This window comes from Oreochromis aureus, linkage group 10 (assembly GCF_013358895.1).
Source record: "Oreochromis aureus strain Israel breed Guangdong linkage group 10, ZZ_aureus, whole genome shotgun sequence".
NCBI classification, from domain to species: domain Eukaryota; kingdom Metazoa; phylum Chordata; class Actinopteri; order Cichliformes; family Cichlidae; genus Oreochromis; species Oreochromis aureus.
Genome location: NC_052951.1, coordinates 1,349,176 through 1,370,170, shown reverse-complemented (window position 1 = coordinate 1,370,170; position 20,995 = coordinate 1,349,176). Strand labels below are relative to the sequence as shown.

Sequence of the window (20,995 nt, the reverse complement as noted above, 5' to 3'; positions counted from 1 at the left end):
GAGCTGCCTCTGTCACCTGATAAATAACAGTGAGACATTCCAAATACATGCAGCCACACATGTGCTTCAAATACAGTCATGAACCAACAAGTCATCATCCAATTTCACCTGTGATCTTGTATCACCGTTACTCTCTGAGCTTTGTGTTGGTTCTTCTGTCACCTGACAAATAGGACATACATGACAATAAGAATAAAATGGGGAGCTGCTTCGGTGTTTCTGTCACTGTGTGCAGATCTTGACTCATCAGTAATGTCTGTAGGGTGAGTGCATTTATAAAACAATTTGTTCAAACTGCACTACAAGGTGGAATATTTGCAAAATCATGACTACCTCATGATATATTGTCTCAAAAATTAACCCTATGAATACGTCAGTGCCATTAGGATGAAATTATTGTGTCACCAACATTTTAACGTTAGACATATAATTTTAACATCCTCTGTAAACTAATATCCTGGCTTGCTCGAGGCTGCAGTTTCCTCTGACAGTTTCAATCAAAATTGGAAATTAGAGACCGAGATAACTAATAATGCTGCCTGTTGTTCAGTTTCCAAAACACGTTATTCATGGTTACATACAATTTTAGACTGATGTGGGCCAAAGCCTAGCACAGCCTGTAACGTTATTATGACGGACACATTTTCTGAGTGAACTTGACTTTAAGTGACTTACAGGTTTCTTTGAAAAATACTTTTTTATATCAGGTTCTTCCTTTTTGCTGCCATCCTCCTCTCCTCCTTGCAGGTCCTCGCAGCGCAGGCTTACCGCTGCTAAAACTAAACAGAGCTCCCTGAAAGGCACAGCCAATCACATTGGCCATATTTGTCACATGAGGCAGGACTCCAGTAGAGAACGTAATTTAACTCTTTCTGCACCGCTGGGTGAATGAGACGTTGACAGATAGTTTTTTTTTTCTTTCTATCGGTTTTATTTTTCTTTACTCGAAGAGATCAAATTATTGGTGGGGACATGTCCCTCCCGTCCATGTCAAATCTACGTCCTTGCATAGAAGTATGATCCTTGAACAATGTACAGTACATATATGTATATTTATCTATCTATCTATCTATCTATCTATACATATATACATATATATATATACACACATTCTGTGGTTTTGTTCGTGTTTTTGTTCGTGTTCTTTCAAATATGTTTTACTACACTGAATGCTAATTCAGTCACTTTAATGTCACTCACAGCGGCCGCTTCTTCACAGAGGACTGAGTCACTAACAGTCATTACGCCAGAGCGACTGCTGTGTTTGAAATAAATATACATGTTGAGTTAAAATGTACGCTTAGAGAAGGCATTAGTTTGAAAAGTACAAGCGGAAGTTCGTTTACGTAGTATAGTGGGCTTGTTTCTGGTACGTAAAACTGTTAGAGATGCTGTCAGGTGGGATGAAATAAAGGGATGTAGCACAGGGAGAACACAGCACTGTGTTTCTTCGGTCACCGTTTTGCAGGACATGAACACGGATCCACCTGAAAGCCGTTCAGCGCCGTCGTTGGCAGGCAGGTGTTGTCGTCGCACTGTTGAAGCGTCATTTCATTTGGCATCGCCGCTGGCTGCGATATAACGTGAATGATCGGTAAGCAACGGGCACCGCGCAGGTTTCCGTTTGTGTATGGCAGCAATGTGAGGAGGGAGCGGTGGATTTTTGTTTTTCTTAATTTCATAGATTAACCGCCTAATGGGGGACACAGACACACATCCCACCATAAGTCAAAACCTCCGGGCATAAAACTCTGAGGTGACCACTGGGTGTTAGCTGAGGAGAGCAGCAGAACTGCTGTAGCTGGGATCACTTTTCCAGCTGGCATATTTTAAGTGTACTTCACCCTTTACCCTGTTCTTGCTGGCAGGCTGTAGAGCAAACCTCAGGATGAAGGATGTGGAGCAGCTCTCCTGTCCGTGGATCTGTGGAGGACTGTCACACCACAGCGGCTGAGTGAGCAGACCATATTAACTCAGGCCAGCCCCCAGACCTCAAGGCTCCCCCGGACCAGCAGACACCGAACCAGCGTTTTTGAACACATTCGTCCAATTGTCAGGGCGTCTTGGTTTGGTGTCCGCCTGTTTGCCCTGCTGTGTTATTTTGCAGTTTGTCTGTACCAGGTTGTGTGGACCACCAGCGACCTAGCATGACAAAGCACTTCTGTGGCCTGCTAACTCTTCAGCCAAAGGATGTTTCTCTTAAGTATATCCAGACAGACGTGCTAAGCATCTTCATACATATAATGTTTTGAACTGCAGAATCACAACTGTTGTTGCATCTTACATCAAGGACCACTGATTGACTGCACGCACTAAATAGATATGAATGAGAGGTTGCTGCAGGGGGACCTCTTCTGAGTTTATTGTGGATTTCTCATGAATTGTAAAGTGGGACAGAGACACCTACAGTCACATGGCTGGATCATCAGTGGAATTAGTCCTTTCCTTATTTTATTTGGATACCTCCTGAAAGGCTCCCCATTGTCCCTGGAATAAAAATAAAAAACAGCTGGTTTGAGTTGTCTCTGTTGAAGTTTACCAAAACGTTTCTGTTTTTGTGCCACTTTGAGAGAACTCTTTGATCATGCACTGAAGACAGAAGTGGAAGCCTTATTGAGAGTCAGGTTTACACCAAGTCGCCATGCCTATCAGAAAAAAAGGTGAGTTGTTATTATTACATGTCTATCCATTTTCAGAGTGCAGTTATGTGACACATTTAATTCATGAGACTCTGTTGATACTGCATCAAAGTGCGTCTTATCTGCACTACATTTTTCAGTAGTGTACAGAGATTGACCGTGAGATCAAAACCACCTGCCTAGTGTTAGGTAGTCCCTCGACTCAGACTGGACACACTGGTTTGAGTAACACGTTGCTTTTAATTAGAAAAATACCGCACAGGACAGTGTTACTGCAGTAGAGAAGAGGAAACAATAGAACATGTTTTAATACATCGTCAAAAATATATTTGATTGGAAAGTTTGTTGATATGAAAGTGAAACTGGACTTTAGTTCAGAAGAACTCGAAAAGTGAAAGTTATCAGGCCATAGTTTTAAGGCAGACTATTTTTTTTTCTTCTGACATTTCAGTCCACACTCCACACCAGTTGGTGGCAGTAATGCACCATTTTGCTATTTGCCAAACGCCAATAAACAATATAAAGAAGAGGGTGGTGGTGGTGGGCTGGGACTTTGGCTGTAGATTGTTTGGGTCCTGTGTGTGATGGGGTCTGTCCTCTGTGGATCACTTTTCACTACTTGAGGGTTTTTGTATTTACTGAGCAGTTTCCAGGGTGTACAGGTGAATTACGTTGCTACCATTGTGAGGGGGGTGTGGGGAGGTTGGGCTGCCACAGTGTTCAGTTAAATGTCAAGTGTCACAGTAACATCAGCATGAATAACAGAACTCAAGGTTTCCCAGCTTCACTGTATTGTAATGTTACTTGTTAGTGACAAATACAAATGACATTGATGGTTATTTTCATCAGTTTTATAAAGCTGTGGATATACATGGTCCTCTTTAATAAGTCTCAGTTTTCTTAAAATATTTCACACATGAACAAAGCTCTGTTCTGGTTCCATCTTTAGCCAGAAGGGAGAAGACTCACAACTGTAAATTCATAGTGAGGGACCGTGGTTGGACTATAAAAGAGGCACAGAGGTTCACACAGGGATTGCAGAGTGCTGCATGCTGCAGCTATCCATAGATAACTCTTTTTATAAAGCCTCTTTTTACTTCTAACTCGGGGAGCTATCCACAGACCCTGCAGTTACAAGTAAAAGAGGTTTATAACAAAAATGTTGGTATTGTAATCTTTTGCACTGTAGTAATTTGTGATAAAAGTGTTGTATCAAAGAATAACTGAAAACCATTTGGTGACAGTCCCCAATCTTAATTATCTGTATGTGGTCTGTTTTTGTTTTGCTAGGAAATGATCATAGGCTTCATATCAGTTATTAAATGATGCCACTGGGATCACAATTATTTCATTTATTCTGAAAGAGAATTTAAGGCTCTATGAGAGGGAAATAACACAAATACATAATTTTATGGAAACTTTTAAACAGCTATTATCGACATGCACAAACCTTAAGTACCTTATACACAAAGGAAAGCAGAAGTTACCCCGGCTGAATCATGTTCTGTTGCACCTGATGAAATCTAAACATGCAGCCTTCAAAGAAGTCCTTGAAATCTGCGTTAACCCCCTAACCCTAACTGATCAGTAATGTCCAAAGGCTTTAGAAACAAAGTTACATCCAGGTTAAAGCCAAGTTTTTCCTTAATCATTAAACAAGTGAAAGTTATCGGCGATCGTCTCTGGCAAGTTATAGAGAGATTATAGAGAGATGGAGTAAAACTTAATGGTGCAAATGTAAATGATAGTCTTATAGTTGCACATTGTTTTAAATAATTATTTGATTGAGTTTGTTGTAGAATTGTGTGGACATTTGGGTGAATCTTTGTGACCTGGTGTTTGACAAAGATTTACCGTCTGTGGGCACAAATGAGAAATTTTAATTTTAAACCACTGGTCACATGATTACATCACTAAGAAATTCAAAGTCAGTTGGGGACAGAGATGGGCAGTAATGTGTTACAAGTAACGTGTTACTGTAATCTGATTACTTTTTTGAGTAACGAGTAATGTGAGGGATTACTATTGCAAAAAGTAATTAGATTACTGTTACTTTCCCGTAAGCACGCTGCGTTACTGCGTTACTAAACTGTGATTTTGTTTGTGAGAGTGTCTCATGACAATGACGTACGAGCGTGCGACGCCCGTGGCAGCAACAGACGTGTGCAGATCAACAATGAATAATATGGAGGGATGGAGAGAGTGCGACCATGCAGCGTTTAAAGCGTGAAAGTACTCACATTATTTTGAGTTTGATTCTGTAATAAGTGGCAAAAACATCTGCATCCGCTGTTCACTCTGTGTGGGAAGACAACTTCTTTCTACAGCGAAAAATTAAACTTCAAATCTGAGCGAGCTCCGAGCACTCCGCCACGGGAATGTGACATTCACAGAGAAACCCCCGGATCCCCCCACTGACATGACCGCTGTGGGCAAACCTCCACCCGCCCCACTCCTGCTAAACAGGTGACAATAGATTTAAGAGCTGCTGAATCTTTGATTCTATTTATTTTTTGCTGAGTTTTGAAATCTATTTGAAAGAGTGAGTGGAAACACAAAACATGATTTGATTTTATATGCTGGAATATGCAGAAAATAGGTTTAAATGTTAAACACATTTCTTCCAGTCAGAGACTGTTGCATTAAAACTCATAAAACAATTTTTAAAAAGAGACAAAAACTGGTTCACCCGAAAGACAAAACTCCAAAACACAAACTTAACAACGTGGTGTTTGCTGTACAATGTAGCGAGGAATGCCCAGACCTCTACATTGGAGAGACCAAGCAGCCACTTCACAAGCGCATGGCACAACATAGAAGAGCCACCTCCACAGGACAAGATTCAGCAGTCCATCTGCATCTAAAGGACAAAGGTCACTTCTTCGAGGATGCCAGTGTTCACATTTTGGACAGAGAGGACAGATGGTTTGAAAGAGGAGTGAAAGAAGCCATCTATGTCCACTGTGAGCGACCATCTTTGAACAGAGGGGTGGCTTACGACACCAACTGTCTGCCATCTATAATCCAGTTTTGAGTTCCCTCCCCAGACGCCTTAACGCCCACTCACATCCTGGGCCATCTGACCTCAGGAAATCACATGATAGGGTGGGGCCAGGTTTCACAGTGAGCTCACCCGAAACCCTGGCTGATTGGGACCCACACCCGCTTTCACACCTTGGCTGATGTGATTAGGTAGAGGATCATCAGGGGGTCCTTTTGTCCCTCTTTGGGGGGACAATCCCACAGGGTTTAAATCTGGGACTCTCCACCATTTGACCCTAGAACTGAAGAAGCTTCTCGGATGAGAGGTGAAACGTCTTCAAGCAACTTAAAGAAGTCCAGACGCTTTTCTTTCCAAGCTCCTTAGACTACGATGACCTGGATGACTGAGAACCTTCACAGACATATTTTAAAAAGAGGCTTTTTCATTTGGTTACATTGTATATGATGGATTATGCATAAAAATAGAATTGGGCTGAAAGGTCTGTTGCTTCATTACCTATTCAGGTTGTATATCATGTTTTTAAAATGTAACTAATTACTTTTGAAAATAAGTAATCAGCAAAGTAACAGGATTACTTTTTTGGAGAAATAATCAATAATTAGTAACTAATTACTTTTTTCAAGTAACTTGACAACACTGGTTGGGAGCTTGATTCTTGCCTTCTAAAATCATGCATTCATATTTCCCTTTGCTCCCAACAGTGCAGTTGTTGCTCTCCATATACAGTAAAGGTGGTAATAAACACAAGGTAGCCCATTACAGACCAATTTAAATATGACCTGTTGTCTCCAGATTATTGGAAAAAAAGTCATTTAGCAGCAGCTGAAAACACATCTGATAAAGGATGCTGTGTTTTTTCCCAATTTAGAGAAAACCCTTGAGCTGGACGTGTTTGTAGGGGCCGTGAAGGCTGACCTGAATAAATGAGGTGCAGTGTTTCTGCGTTTGACACAGTAAATGCAGAAATTCTTTTACACTCTCAGTTTTCTACAAGTGTTTTAAATGGGATAAAATCATATTTAGAAAATAAGTTATCACAAGGTGTCTGTGGCACAACGATGGATCCTGGTGTCCCTCTGTTATTCAATTTGTATATTAATGACTGTAACAATATACTTTATACGTGAAAACTTTATACTTTATACTGTTTTCTCGTACACTTGTAAATGATCACGAGGTAAACAGTGTTGCTGTGTTCAATGTGTAGGTATGATTTTAGATCCCACATTGAAGCATGTGAAAAATACTTGTAGCATACTTAAACACAATGTAGTTACCTTTCAACTAGGGATGGGACTCAAGAACCAGTTCTTGTAGAGAACTGGTTCCCAGTAGTTGAATTCCTTGGAATTGTTAGTCTGCTCGCCTATCGATTCTGCTGGAGGAGGAAAAAAATGGAGCAATCTACAGTGTGGATATGGGCATTACTTTTATTTTTATTGCACAAAAGGACAAGAGTGCAATGTTAAAGTGCTAACTGCATCCAGGACAGGAAAAACTGCATTATACTGTTAACACAACTTTGGCTCTTTGCAAGCGTCTGCAGAGACAGCACGGTAATGCTAAGCAGCGATGTGAAAGCTCAGTGAATCCAGGGCCCAGCAGCCAGATCCTGAAAGTCAACAGGTAACAAAAGCAGTGATGAGCAGTCAGACTGAAAGTAAAATCTAACATCATTTGTTCCTTGATCATGTGATTTTGTGTATTCTTATTACCTGCCCAGAAACTGAATAGTAGTAGTAGCAGATACATTTTGTACAATGAATCGCTTCTCTTAAGAGAATAATATACATTTTGTACGTGGAAAATAAATGAATACAAATGCAAATAGAAAACTTAAAACAAACAGAAAAGAGTTGAATGTGTAACTTTTATTTGCATCAATATAACATTCAGAGCTGGATTTACTGGTCTGTTTTAGATCATTGACCTGCTGCATAACCCAAGTGCTCTGGAGTGTCAGGCCACAAACTGATGGCCAACATTCCCCTTCAGGATTTTCTAGTAAAGAGCAAAATTCATGGATCCATCAGTTATAGAAAGTTGTCCAAGCTCTAAGCTGTAAAGCAGTCCAAAGCCGTCACAGTACCACCACCCTGTTTGACTGTTGTATGATCTTTATGGTATGATATTTTTATTTTGAATTTTGTTGTGTGAGTCCACAGAATACTTTCCCAGAAATGTTGAGGATCATCAACATTTTTTAGCAAAAATGAGACAAGCCATCATATTTGTTTTGTTGAGCAGTGGTTTTCGTCTTTCGTCGAACTCTGCCATGCAGGCCATTTTTGCCCAGTCTCTTCTTATTGTTGATTAATGAGCTTAGGCAAGTGAGGATGAGTCACTAATGCCCTCTTGGAGTAATTTTGACACGTCAGCCACTCCTGGGAAGGTTCACCACTGTTCCAAGATTTCCACATCTGTGGATAATGGCTCTCAAAGTAAATCACTGGAGTCCTAACATCTTAGCAATGGCCTTGTAACTGTTTCCAAACTGATTGGTTTCAATTACTTTGTTACTCATCTGTTCTTGAGATCTTTTAACCTACTTCACTTTGTCAGATAGGTTATATTTAAACTCAGTCTTCCAGAAAATGTGGAATTTCTGCATTTTCTGGGGTCATCTTTGTCTAGTATTAAAATTTGAGGATCTCAACCATGTAGGTGTGACAAATATGGAAAAAAATAAGAAATCAGGGAAGGGATAAATACTTTTAGGAGCAGTGTATGTCATTTAGTAGTATTTCATAAAACTCAGTAATTTCACCTACATTAATGTTAAATACAATGAGAAACACTACAAAGAATGTTGTCTTTGTAGGTTCTCAGTCATCCAGGTCATGGTAGTCTAAAGATCTTGGAAAGAAAAGCGTCTGGACTTCTTTAAGTTTTCCTTGAAGACGCTTCACGTCTCATCCAAGAAGCTTCTTCAGTTCTAAGACCAACTGGTGGAGAGTCCCAGTTTTTAAGCCCTAGTGGGAGTTTTTAGATGACAAAGAACGTTAGTGCACAGATACAAAAGGGTAACAAAAGAAGTATTTAGTTTTCACTGCAATACAACGCTGAACCGAAGAAATAGTACAAATTGTCTGCGTGTTAGGCTGTCGCTTAAATTTTTTCTGTTTTCTTGGTGCTCCATCTTCTTGCATAACATCTGAATAAGACATTTGAGATCTCTTTTATACGCTGACACACAAATGAAGTGTTCTTCTAATTGAGTTTGAAAAGGTGTAACTTGACAGAGATTAATTTGTACTCAATGTGTTGCATATGGAAGGCCAGTGTTTCTAAGTGGACAAATTGTGTTAAATGGTACAATTTAGGGTCATGAGCTCTAAACAGCTTGAGCTTCATGTTTTCAAACTTGTCCACATAAGCTTTCCTCCATGCATAAACAACTATCTATGCATCTGCCTTCTGATGTGGAACAAGCCTCCACCCCATACACCACCTTTGAGATGAACTGAAACACAGATTGTTCAAACATCAGTGCTGCGCTTCTGTCTGCTCTTGTACCAGGAGGGAGCACACCACGCAGCCAGATTCAGTATGTAATGGAAAAAAAGAAAGATGTTTACATATGGCTTGAAATCTATTGTATGCCATTAATGCATCACTGTCAATCTCTTTTATTATCTTATACAATTTTGCCACAAGATATTAAGTGTCTTCATGCATTCTCAATCATCCAGGTAAGTAAATCCCAAAAGGTTGATTCTGTTCATCTGGACGTTTTCAGTGGGAGAAACGTTTCGTCACTCATCCAGGTGACTTCGTCAGTCTCACTGACTGCAGGTTTCCAACCTTACAAACAGGACATTGCACAAAGACTGAAACTAGCACCACTGAATGAACTGTGATCGATCACTGTGATTGATCATTAATATGTAAATTATGACCATTGATCAAAGACCACTGATCTATGGCCATGAGTCCCATTCACAGAGAGTTGGGGAATGGCTGCAATCACAGCATTGTAAGATGGCGAAAGATGTACCCTTAGGCCCCCTCCTCCATTCAGAGATGGTCTTTCCCTTTTCACGTAAATGGCCTCCTTGACTCGGCGCTCAAACCAGTGTTCCTCCCTGTCCAGGATGTGTACATCCTCATCATAGAAAGAGTGTCCACTGGCCTGTAGGTGTAAATAGACTGCAGAGTCCTGACCTGACGAGGTAGCTCTGCTGTGTTGTAGCCAGAGGTTGTTTGGTTTCCCCGATGTTTAAATCCTGGCAATCCTCCTGGCACTTAACAGCGTACACTATGTTACTCTGTTTGTGTCGGGGGACCCGATCCTTGGGGTGGACCAGTTTTGGTGCAGCGTGTTTTGGGGGTTAAAAGCCACAGAGATGCGGTGTTTAGAAAAAATGCGTCTCAACTGTTCCGATACTCCTGACACATACGGGATCACTACAGGTTTCCACTTAGGCAGCGGTTGTCCTTCTCTCCTGGATCAGCTGGAGCTTTCTTTTGGAGCCTTCCCAGCTTTGACAAAAGTCCAGCTGGGATAACCACATTTACTCAGGGCCTTCTTGATGTGATGTTCTTCTGCCTCCCTGGCCGCTGTGTCAGTGGGGATGGTGTTCGCTCTGTGTTGTAGCGTCCTGATGACACCCAGTTTGTGCTCCAGTGGATGATGAGAGTCAAACCTTAGATACTGATCCGTATGTGTAGGTTTACAGTACACGTCAGCTTTTAGATGTCCCCCATTACTGATGGAAATCTCACAGTCTAAGAAGGCTAACCTGCCACTTTTCATATCCTCCCTGGTGAATTTGATGTGTTGGTCCACCGAGTTAATGTGTAATAGTACTGACCCTTGTATATGAAATATGTGGAATGAAGACACAGTTCCCAGAGAACACACTTGGTCGGTGCTGAGAGTGGTCCTGTTGCTGAGGTTGGGGTCATCCTGTAATCTCTTATGAACTACTTCCACTGCTTCAGTGACTGGAACACAATTGAAGAGAGATGTAACATAGTACGAGACCATCATCTGCCTCCATACTGACATCCCTCACTTCTCTAAATTCAAGCTGCCTACCAACGGGTCATGATAGTCTTTCTGGTTTAGCAAACCTACCCTTGTCTGTCTGAAGGATGATAATGTTGATAATGTTGCTGTCATTAATAAGTGATGTGAGTACCTTCCTCTCCTCCATGCTCATGTTGGATGCTGGTGGCTTTGCATTGCTGAGACAGGCCGAAACTTTCAACGTCTGCCAAGTCTTTGTTTCAAATCGCTTTTTTCTGAGGCTGTGATCAGTTCCACTCACAGGATTTGTCTAGGCATCACAGCAAAGTTCAAGACTTTTGCAAGGATGTTTTTCTCTGCTTGGATGACAAATTTTTCACCCACTTGTCCCCATCCTCAGTGTGGCATCCTTCTCTCTTCAGTCGGCTAATTTCAGTCAGTATGCAAAGGTAGTGGGGAAACCTGCAGTCAGCTGAGACTGAAGAAGTCACTTGGATGAGTGACAAAAAGTTTCTCCCACTGAAAATGCTACGTCTCAATGAACAGAATCAACCTTTTTGCACAAGATATTAAATATTACCAGATCAATGTATATATTTTACATAAATTATCCATGAGAAAAATAAACCAAGGAAACCCCAGAGCCTTTTTTCCCCTGTGCTCTGCAGACACAGCTCGAGCCCTTGCACTTTTGGAGGAATACTGCACTAACCTGAGGAAACCGGAGGAGCAGCAGCTCAAAACTGCCATTCAAAGAGTGATGGGGATTTTCAAAAGCAACCTGTTTGAAGCTCTTCTTGGTAAGTCGCACAGCCACAGTGTATCAAGCAGACAGCATTTGCTGTAAAGTTCATACTGTGGTGATTTTCAAAACAAAAGTTTTTGTAAATACATAGATCAGTGTGTTAGTGACCTTGTTCTTGTTCACGAAACACTGCACAGTAGTGGTGGGTGAAGAGTGAATGCAAGAAGAGTAGCGTGACAAAATACATTCGGTGGGCTGGTTTGCAATATGAATGACTGTTACAGTTTCCAGATTGTTGCTGGTGTCAAGCTAAAACAAAAAAGTTCTCCTCAGATACATTTTTATTAATAGTTCTTATCACGCTTATTTGTTTTCAAGGGGTCACCTTTCTCATAAGTTTGACTTTAATTACTAACTTGCTGTGATGCTGTTGAAATACGGTGCAACGTCATGATCACAGCTTTGATTGGCAAATCCAGTCAGGGAGAAACTTGTGTATCTCTGGTTGGGAATGGTGGACAGAGTAGGGGGGCTGCAAAATCGTCCAATATTTTCCAAAACCACACCTGACTGCTTCAGACTGACAGCATCATTACAAGGTTTTATTAGTGTGTGTGCAATTGTTACACATTCATTACTGCTAACATTTAAAGATATAGCCAAACACATCTTACAAATTCCTTTAATGGTGAGAAAGATGTAGACATTGCAAGCACAGATCAGTGGTCATTGATCAATGGTTGCTAAGTTAAGTTAAGTTAAGTTAAGTTAAGATAAGATAAGATAAGATAAGATAAGATAAGATAAGATAAGAGACTTTATTGATCCCACAACAGGGAAATTTTAGCGTTACCTCAGCTCAGGCAGATATCAGAAGGAAATGCAAAAATACAAATAAGTACAACCAATGAAAAAAAGTGAGATAATACACTATATACAATGGTAGCATACACAGTATGTGATTATGGATATGGTTGTGGAAATATGCAAGACATAAACTATATCGCTTAACATAACTATTTTACCACTACTATTCCCATGTATAGACATGTACACACACACATGTACACACTAAATATACATATGTATGCATATACATACATATATACCTGCAAATGTCCATACACATAGAAGATCCATTATGCATGAAGTGGTGACCATGGATGTTCACAGTGTCCAGTGAGTCATGACAAAGTGATTGAGGACTTATAGAGTCTAACTGCTGTTGGGATTAATGATCTGCGAAAGTGCTCCTTCCTGCAGCGAGGGTGTTTCAGTCTCTGACTAAAGGAGCTGCTCAGCACACTCACATACTCATGCAGTGGGTGATGTGGGTTGTTCATGATGGATGTCAGCTTTACTAACATCCTCCTCTCGCCAACCACCTCCACAGACTCCAGAGGACATCCCACACAGAGCTAGACCTCCGCACCAGTTTGTCAATCCTGCTCCTGTCCCTGTCCGTGCATCCACTCCCCCAGCAGGCCACTGCATAGAAAAGGGCAGATGCTACCACAGTGTCATAGAATTTCCTTAATAGAGTCCTGCAGACTCCGAAGGACCTCAGTCTCCTCAGCAGGTGGAGTCGACTCTGGCCCTTCTTATACAGGATGTCTGTATTTGTAGTCCAGTCCAGTTTATTGTTGAGGTGAACACCCAGGTACTTATAAGAGTCCACTATCTCAATGTCTTTCCCTTGGATGTTCACTGGTGTTGTAGGGGGTGACTTCCTCCTGAAGTTATGATCATCTCCTTTGTCTTGCCAAATTATAACAGAAGTCTGAAGTGTAAAGGCTGAACAGGAAAGGTGAGAGAACCGTGCCCTGTGGTGCCCCCGTGCTGCAGATTACCACCTTGGGGACACAGTCATGGAGCCTCACATACTGTGGTCTGTTGGGAAGGTAGTCGATGGTCCATGCAGCCAGCTGTTTGCCTACTCCGGCTCCCTCCAGCTTCCCTCTCAGTAGTGCAGGTTGGATGGTGTTGAAAGCACTGGAGAAGTCAAAAACTGGAGAGGGGTTGATGGAACCTGGGGGGTGGGAGAGGTGATAAGTGGGCCGTTGTCAAATCTGTTGAAAAACTGATTCAAGTCGTTAGCCCACCCAGCCAGCAGACACTGTGGCTCCTCCATTGTCCTGGAAGTGTCCAGAGATTTTTTTCATGTTCCTCCAGACTTCTCTGACGTTTTTCTGTTCGAGTTGGTTTTCCATCTTCCTCCTGAACTGAAGCGCTCCTTGCCTTCTCGGATCTTGTATTTAAGATCCTTTTGGACTTTCTTCAGTTCCTCCTTGTCTCCAGACCAGAAAGCCCTCTTCTTCTTGTTCAGCAGGGCCTTCAGTTCTGGGGTGACCCACAGTTTATTGTTTGAGAAACACTGTACCTTCTTGGTAGGCACAGTGTTATCAACACAGAAATTAATGTAGTCCGTGATGCAGTGGGTGAGGGCGTCGATGTCCTCACCTTGAGGCTTGCAGAGTTCCTGCCAGTCTGTCCTTGTCAATGGTCATAATAATTTGCATATTAATGATCAAAAAACTGACCTTACAGCCCATTGTTCGCCAGTGGTGCTAGTTGTAATGATTATGCAATGATTATGTACTGTAAGACTGGGGAAACCTGCAGTCAGCTGAGACTGAAGAAGTCACCTGAAACGTTTCTCCCACTGAAATGTCCAGATGAACAGAATCAACCTTTGGGATTTCCTTACATGAATGATAGAGCATCCATCAAGACACTGCAATCACAGAGTTCTGCTATGGAATAAATCCATCCTGAAATAGATTTAATCATCTTACAAAGCATTAGGTGCTATCTAATCTGGCCTGTGCATAGTCACTCTGGCTAAACCCCCTCAGTGCAGAGTGGACTCATGTCTAGATTTAACCCCTTCATCATCCCTGCCTCTCTCTGGAGTCGTTCCTCTGAGCAGCAGAACGACTCTGAATGTTACTGTATTCTTTGGTTAGTATTAATGGCATATTTTAGCAGGTTTGTTAGCAGGAGAGTTTCCTCTCAGATTTGTAGATATGCTGTTGGTTGTGCCATGAGGTATTTATTCTTTAAAAACACAGAAGTACAGATGACCTTCCCAACTGCACATAAAGCAAACACACCTCCCCGTAACCCAAGGAACGATGCCACCAGTTGTCTCAGTCTGCTGACCTTGACAGCGAGGTTGATAACCACAGCATCACAAAATTCCTTTTGTCCTTTTTATATGTTTGTTGTGGTAAAATTAATATTAAAATGCTGAAACAAAATAATACCCTGAATATTGGATAAATAAGGTATTTCTTTTCTTTTCTGCTTTAGAAAGCTAAATGAACCTTGTATTAAGACCATCATCTTTACCCATCTACTGTCTACTATACTTAATGAATAGCAAGCACCATTTGTTGTTAGAAAGCAACAAGAACGAGACTGAAAATGTGACGTCATTCCGGGGTAAAACCGCAAAGGATTCTGGGAATGAGTGGCAAGCGGTACTAGCGCATGCAGGCTTTCGCATGAAAACAGTCGCACAGTGATAAAAACAAACACAAAAAATGGCAAGAAGCTGTTGTATTATTAACTGCAATAGCCGGTCGCATGACAGCCACGGGAAGCCGACGGGTAAAGAGATCATTTTTTATCGGATTACGTCGTGGAAGAGAAATTGTTCAAGCCATGTTTCCGAAGTAACAAAGAGGCGACGGATGGCCTGGATTGCAGCCATTTGAAGACCAAATATAACGTTCCAGAACACTCCAGCTCACATGTTAGTCTGCTCCAAGGATTCCCACAAAGGTACGTCTTCTGTTGTAGTTATTATGTAATTTATCATAACATAATTGTTGATGTAGGTTACAAATAAGTCTTATATCGATGTGAATTGAATTCGTTGCGCTATGCTGCTTTGTTCACGGTAGCTTTGTGGGCTAATGTTTGTTGTGTTTTGCAGGAAAACCAGCCTACAAAATGCTGGAATGCGATGCAGACTGGGCACCTCTATCACCCTGGGTCATACCGAGTTTAAAGCTGCTACCACAGCCAGATTTGATCGGTTAAGAGAGAGAGCGAGATCAAAACAGCCACGATACGTCCCGCATATATGTGCCCAAGGGTTGTATTGAAGCAATCAAGTGATGAATAACTGTTTTCCAGTGTGTTGTTTTGCAATGTTTTTTTTTTTTTTTTTTGCATTGTTGATTTGTTTTTTTACCGACGAGCTAATAAAGCATGATGGAATACAATTTTGCCTCTTTCTTGTAAGATTCTATAATAAAATGAAACAATAATGCCAGTTATAAATAAAGACAATAAACTGAACGAATTACGAAACACTCATTTTATTTCTATTAGATCTGAAAATGTTGTGTAATACTACAACCTGAAATGACAAATAGATGCGTTTGCCTGTACAGGAGATAAAGGAAAAAAATGTAACAGCAGCTGTGAAATGGAATAGTCCAAATCACCAAAGTAAACTGGACCTGGGCTTGTTGCAGGGATCTGAAGTTAATAAACATCTTGTGAGTGTCTGTACTCACACTTAGGACCATATAATAATAAATATGTCCGTGGGCAGCACGCTGACGTCCTTACTCCACTCTGTATGCTCGTACGGGTCTGACCCTTTCAATCCTTTGATTTTTTCCTCGTCCTTTTTTTTTTTTTTTTTTGCCTTTTCGTCATGTCTGTCTTTGTACGGACCTGCCGTGTTCTCCGTCGTTTTGTACATAACTGTTTTTGGGGCAAATAAAATGCAAGCAGGGATTAAAACCGCAGAATTAATGATTACCGGTGCTGGAAATACTAGCGCTTGATGCAGAGGCTGTGTCCCAATTAAGAGGCCGCACGCTTGAAGTACGCGCAGTACGCGTACTACGTACGGTGCGTACTACAAGTACGAGAAGTGCGGAAGTGCGAGGCTTGTGAAATGGGATGGTCTAGCCTTCGTCGCGCTGTTCAGGTTGCCTAGCAACCATGACACCAACTGCAAGAAATGTTTCACACAGCTTTGTTTGACAGAAATGAAGGAGCGTGATGCAGTCGCTCCGCCTCAAGTGACTACTGCGCAGACTCTGGCTCCAAAAATGCAAGATGGCAGTCTCCACAAGCGTGATATTTTGGCTTCATTTTTGCATAATTGGAGGAGGCGGTGTCGCGTCGTCCATCTTTTCTACAGTCATTAGTCGTGTCCAAATTCATGGGCTGCATCCTCCTGAGGACCCGGCCTTTGCGGTCTACGTGGGCCGGGTCCTGTCACGATCGGGCGAATTACACACAGTAATTCGGCGTGCCCGTGTGGCGTGCTGGCTAGACCCAAACACGGCGAAGGCTAGCGGTGGGTTGGAACAGACACGCAGTTATTCTAGTAACGATCAGTGCACGAAGCGTGGCTTCGGAACTGGCATTACAGACGGAGAGCGAGCGGAGCCGGGATGACAAAAAGAATCGAGAGGAAAAACACTCACAGTTGCTGAATCAAGTGGAGACTGACGTCGGCAAGGTTTCGGAGCTCCTGACATGAAGAGAACGATGTCTGAGCGGCGAACAGGTGGGTGGCGTCTCTCTTTTAAACCCGGCCCCGTGATCAGCTGATCACCAGCTGACAGGACCCCCGAAGACCGGCACCCGGCGGTCCAGGACAGCGGCGACGGAAATCCGAGATGAGGAGGGATCCAAGACGGCGCGGACGGCACCCAGGAGCGCTCCTCCGGACCGTAGCCAGCCCAGTCCACCAAATACTGGACCCCCCGACCCCGGGGACGGGAGTCCAAGATCCGCCGGACAGTGTAGACAGGACCCCCATTGACGAACCTGGGCAGGGGCGGGGCCGGGGAGGGGGGCGCCAGCGAGGAAGTAACACGCCGTTTACGCTGCGAGACGTGGAAAACCGGATGGACCTTCATGGCGGGTGGAAGCCGCAGACGATAAGTCACGGGGTTGAGCCGGGCAGTGACCTCGTATGGGCCAACGAACCTGGGAGTGAGCTTCTTGGACTCGGTGCGGAGCCGCAGGTGCCTTGTGGAGAGCCAGACGCGATCCCCCGGCTGAAGAGGATGACCCGGGCGGTGGCGGTGACGATGCTGCTTGGCGTACAGAGCGTTGGCTCGGGAAATGGCAGCCCGCGCCTTGATCCAGGCCTGACGACAGCGGCAGACCATCCGTTCAGCAGCAGGCACGTCGACCTCCGCCTCCTGGTGGCTGAAGATAGGAGGATGAAAGCCATGACAGACTTCAAAGGGCGAGAGACCGGTGGCAGAAGAGACGTGAAGGTTATGAGACAGCTCAGCCCACAACAGGTAACGAGGCCAAAGCGACGGTTGGGCGGACACGAAGCACCGCAAGAAGTGCCCCAGTTGTTGATTGGTCCGTTCAACCTGCTCATTGGTCTGAGGGTGATAGCCGGATGAGAGGCTGGGAGATGCCCCAATCAGGCGGGAAAAGGCTTTCCAGAACCTGGCGATGAACTGGGGCCCCCTGTCAGAGACTATGTCCTTGGGGAACCCGTGCAGCCGGACGACATGGTCTAAGAAGAGCTCAGCTGTCCGTTTGGCGGAAGGGAGGCCGGCCAGGGCGACCAGGTGCACCGCCTTTGAAAACCGGTCTACAAAGGTGAGGATGGTGTCAAGACCGTCCACGGATGGGAGGCCGGTAACAAAGTCAAGGCCGACATGGGACCAGGGACGTCCCGGCACAGGGAGAGGGCGAAGGTCGCCAGCGGGAGGCTGAGTGGAGGACTTAGCCCGAGCACAGGTGTCACAGGCAGAAACGAATTCACGGACGTCCCGAGTCATGGAGGGCCACCAGAAGGCACGACGGAGGAGCTGGAGGGTCCTGTCAGGCCCCGGGTGACCAGAGAGCGGGGAGGAGTGAGCCCAGAGCAAGGCCTCCTGATGGCACCGGGATGGTACATAGAGTCTCCCAGCAGGGGGTGTCAGGCAGAGGTGGTTCGGCGGTCAGGGCATCCCGGATAGAGTCCTCCAGGGGCCACCGAACGGGGGCAGCGAAAAATGAGAAGGTAGGATAGGTCCAGGGTCTGACGTGAGGTCGTCCTGGGTGAACCGTCTGGAGAGAGCGTCTGCCTTAGCGTTCTTGGAACCAGGGCGGTAGGCGAGGTGGAAGTTGTAAGGCTCAAAGAATAAGGCCCAACGGGCCTGCCTTGGGTTGAGCTGCTTGGCAGAACGAATATGGATCAGGTTCTGATGATCAGTCCGGATCAGAAAAGGGTCCCAGGAGCCAATGCCGCCACTCTTCTAAGGCCCACTTAATGGCCAGGAGTTCTCGGTCTCCGACACCGTACTGTTGCTGCGTGGGAGAAAATTTCCTTGAGAAATAGTAGCATGGGTGAAGTTTTCCATCCGGGCCGTGCTTAGGCAGGTTAGCTGGTTTGGTGAGGGATGTCAGTGGGGCGACAACAGTGCTGAAATTACGGATAAAACGCCGATAGAAATTGGCAAAGCCCAGGAAGCTCTGTAGCTGCTTAAGGCTGGAGGGCTGAGGCCACTGGGTCACCGCTTGGACCTTTTGCGGGTCCATGGTCAGGCCATCGGAGGAGATGGTGAAGCCCAGGAAGGTGGTGGACCGCTGATGGAAAGCACACTTCTCCAGTTTGCAGAACAGCTGGTACTCGAGCAGCCTGCTCAGCACGGCCCTCACATGGCGAACATGGTCCACTTCGGTGCGGGAGTAGATCAAGATGTCGTCGAGATAAGCAAACACCCACCGGCCTAGCATATCCCCAAGACATCGTTGATCAGATGTTGGAAGACAGCAGGGCTGTTGCAGAGGCCGAAGGGCATCACCAGGTACTCCCAGTGCCCGTTAGGGGTGATAAAGGCCGTCTTCCATTCATCCCCTTCCCTAATGCGCACCAAATTGTAGGCGCTGCGTAGGTCTAGTTTGGTGAAGATGCAGGCCTGGGAGAGGGAATCGAGTGCGGTGGATAGCAGAGGAAGAGGATGGCGGTTCTTGATAGTGACTTTATTCAAGCCCCGATAGTCTATACAGGGGCGGAGCCCGCCGTCTTTCTTCTTGACAAAGAAGAATCCAGCAGCAGCAGGAGAGGTAGAAGGGCGAATAAAGCCCTGTTGGAGAGCCTCAGCAACGTACTCCTCCATGGCCTTATTCTCTGCGGGAGACAGAGAGAACAGGCGACCACGAGGAGGGACCGCTCCCGGGAGGAGCTCAATGGCCATGTCGTAGGAGCGATGAGGAGGTAGAGTAGAGGCTCGCCTCTTACTAAAGACCTCAGATAGGTCGTGGTAAGCGGAGGATCTTATCCAGATCAATGGGCTCCGGGAGAGGCCTCTTCTGACTTTGAGTTCTTTTAGGTCCGAGAGAGAAGGCAGCGGCGTGGACACTGGGGACCCCAACCCAGGATTTGGCAGGAAGACCAGGAGATGTGGGGGTCATGTTGACGGAACCAGGGGTATCCAAGGATGAGAGGTGAGGAAGTGGCCGAGACTACTAGAAACCGGATCTCCTCCTGATGATCCCCGATAGACACGCGAACCGGCTGGGTCTGGAACTGGATCGGGTAGGGTTGGAGGGGTCGCCCATCTACTGAGGTCACCGGGAGGAATCGATCCACAGGAGTTAACGGAATGTGAAGTCGGGAGGCTAGTTTTTGATCGATGAAGTTCTCAGCGGCTCCGGTGTCCAGGAGGGCTTCAGATGAGAACTGTTGGCGTTTCAGGTGAAATATTACTGGTAACAGAAAGCGAGAGGGGTCAGAGGAGTGCGAAAGGCCAGGTGGGACACCCCCGCAGTCTACCTAGCGTCGTCGTTTCCCGGACGTAGCGGGCACTGGGGACGACGGTGTCGAGCTGATCCACAGTAGGCGCAGAGACCCTCACGCCAGCGTCTCTCTCTCTCCTCTTTGGAGAGTCTGCCCAGCTGCATGGGCTCCTCGCTGGATGTACTGCTTGGGCTAGCAGCGGCTCCTTCAGAGGGGGGAGGAGGCTGTGAAGACGTGGCCCTCTGAGGCTGGAAGGGTTTGAAGGCCCGAGGGGTGTGGCGAGGCCACGACATCACTCGTTGGTCGATCTTCAGGGCAAGGTCCACGGCCTCATCCAGGGTTTTAGGGGCCTCACGGCCGGTCATCTCATCTCGGATGTAATCAGCCAGTCCCTCCAAAAAAATGGAGCGTGAAAGCATCTCCCACTTTTAGCTTAGCGGCCAGGGTACGGAATTGGGAGGCAAAGTGACAGGCGGGTCGACTGCCCTGGCGTAAATGAAGCAGCTGTGACTCCACCTCCACTTCACTGCTCGGGGGAACAAATGTCTTTTTTAATTCCTCCACAAACAGGGCATAGTCATTGCAAGCTGCAGATTTATTGTTGTAGAGAGCCGTGGCCCATTCCTGAGCCTGGCCAGACAAGAGAGAGGTTAGCATTGCAACTTTTGCATGGGCGGTGGCGTATTTAGTGGGCTGACATTCAAACAGCATGTCTAAAGTGGCGAGCAAACCATCAGGCCGGCCATCAACTCCGTTCCACTTATCTGGTAGTCCGATCCGGGCTCCGCGCTCACGGCGCCGGCTGACGTTGCAGCGAGGTGACGGAAGTGGAAAGTTGGAGGACAGTTTCGGTGAGAGACTCCATTTTTGTGCTCATCCGATCTACCACACCGCGAAGATATAGTACTTC

General features: G+C 45.0%; 1 protein-coding gene across 1 annotated transcript in view; it reads left to right on the top strand.

The window, feature by feature from the left end:
- Window positions 1-1,238: 1,238 nt before the first annotated feature.
- The window catches only part of dlg2 (discs, large homolog 2 (Drosophila)), a 177,485-nt gene continuing 157,728 nt past the window's right edge, over window positions 1,239-20,995 (top strand). The window contains exons 1-3 of the mRNA XM_039618617.1: window positions 1,239-1,594; window positions 1,869-2,660; window positions 11,284-11,415. Of these exons, the coding sequence (XP_039474551.1) occupies window positions 2,642-2,660; window positions 11,284-11,415 (151 nt within the window). The 5' untranslated portion in view covers window positions 1,239-1,594; window positions 1,869-2,641. The remainder of the gene's footprint in view (window positions 1,595-1,868; window positions 2,661-11,283; window positions 11,416-20,995) is intronic.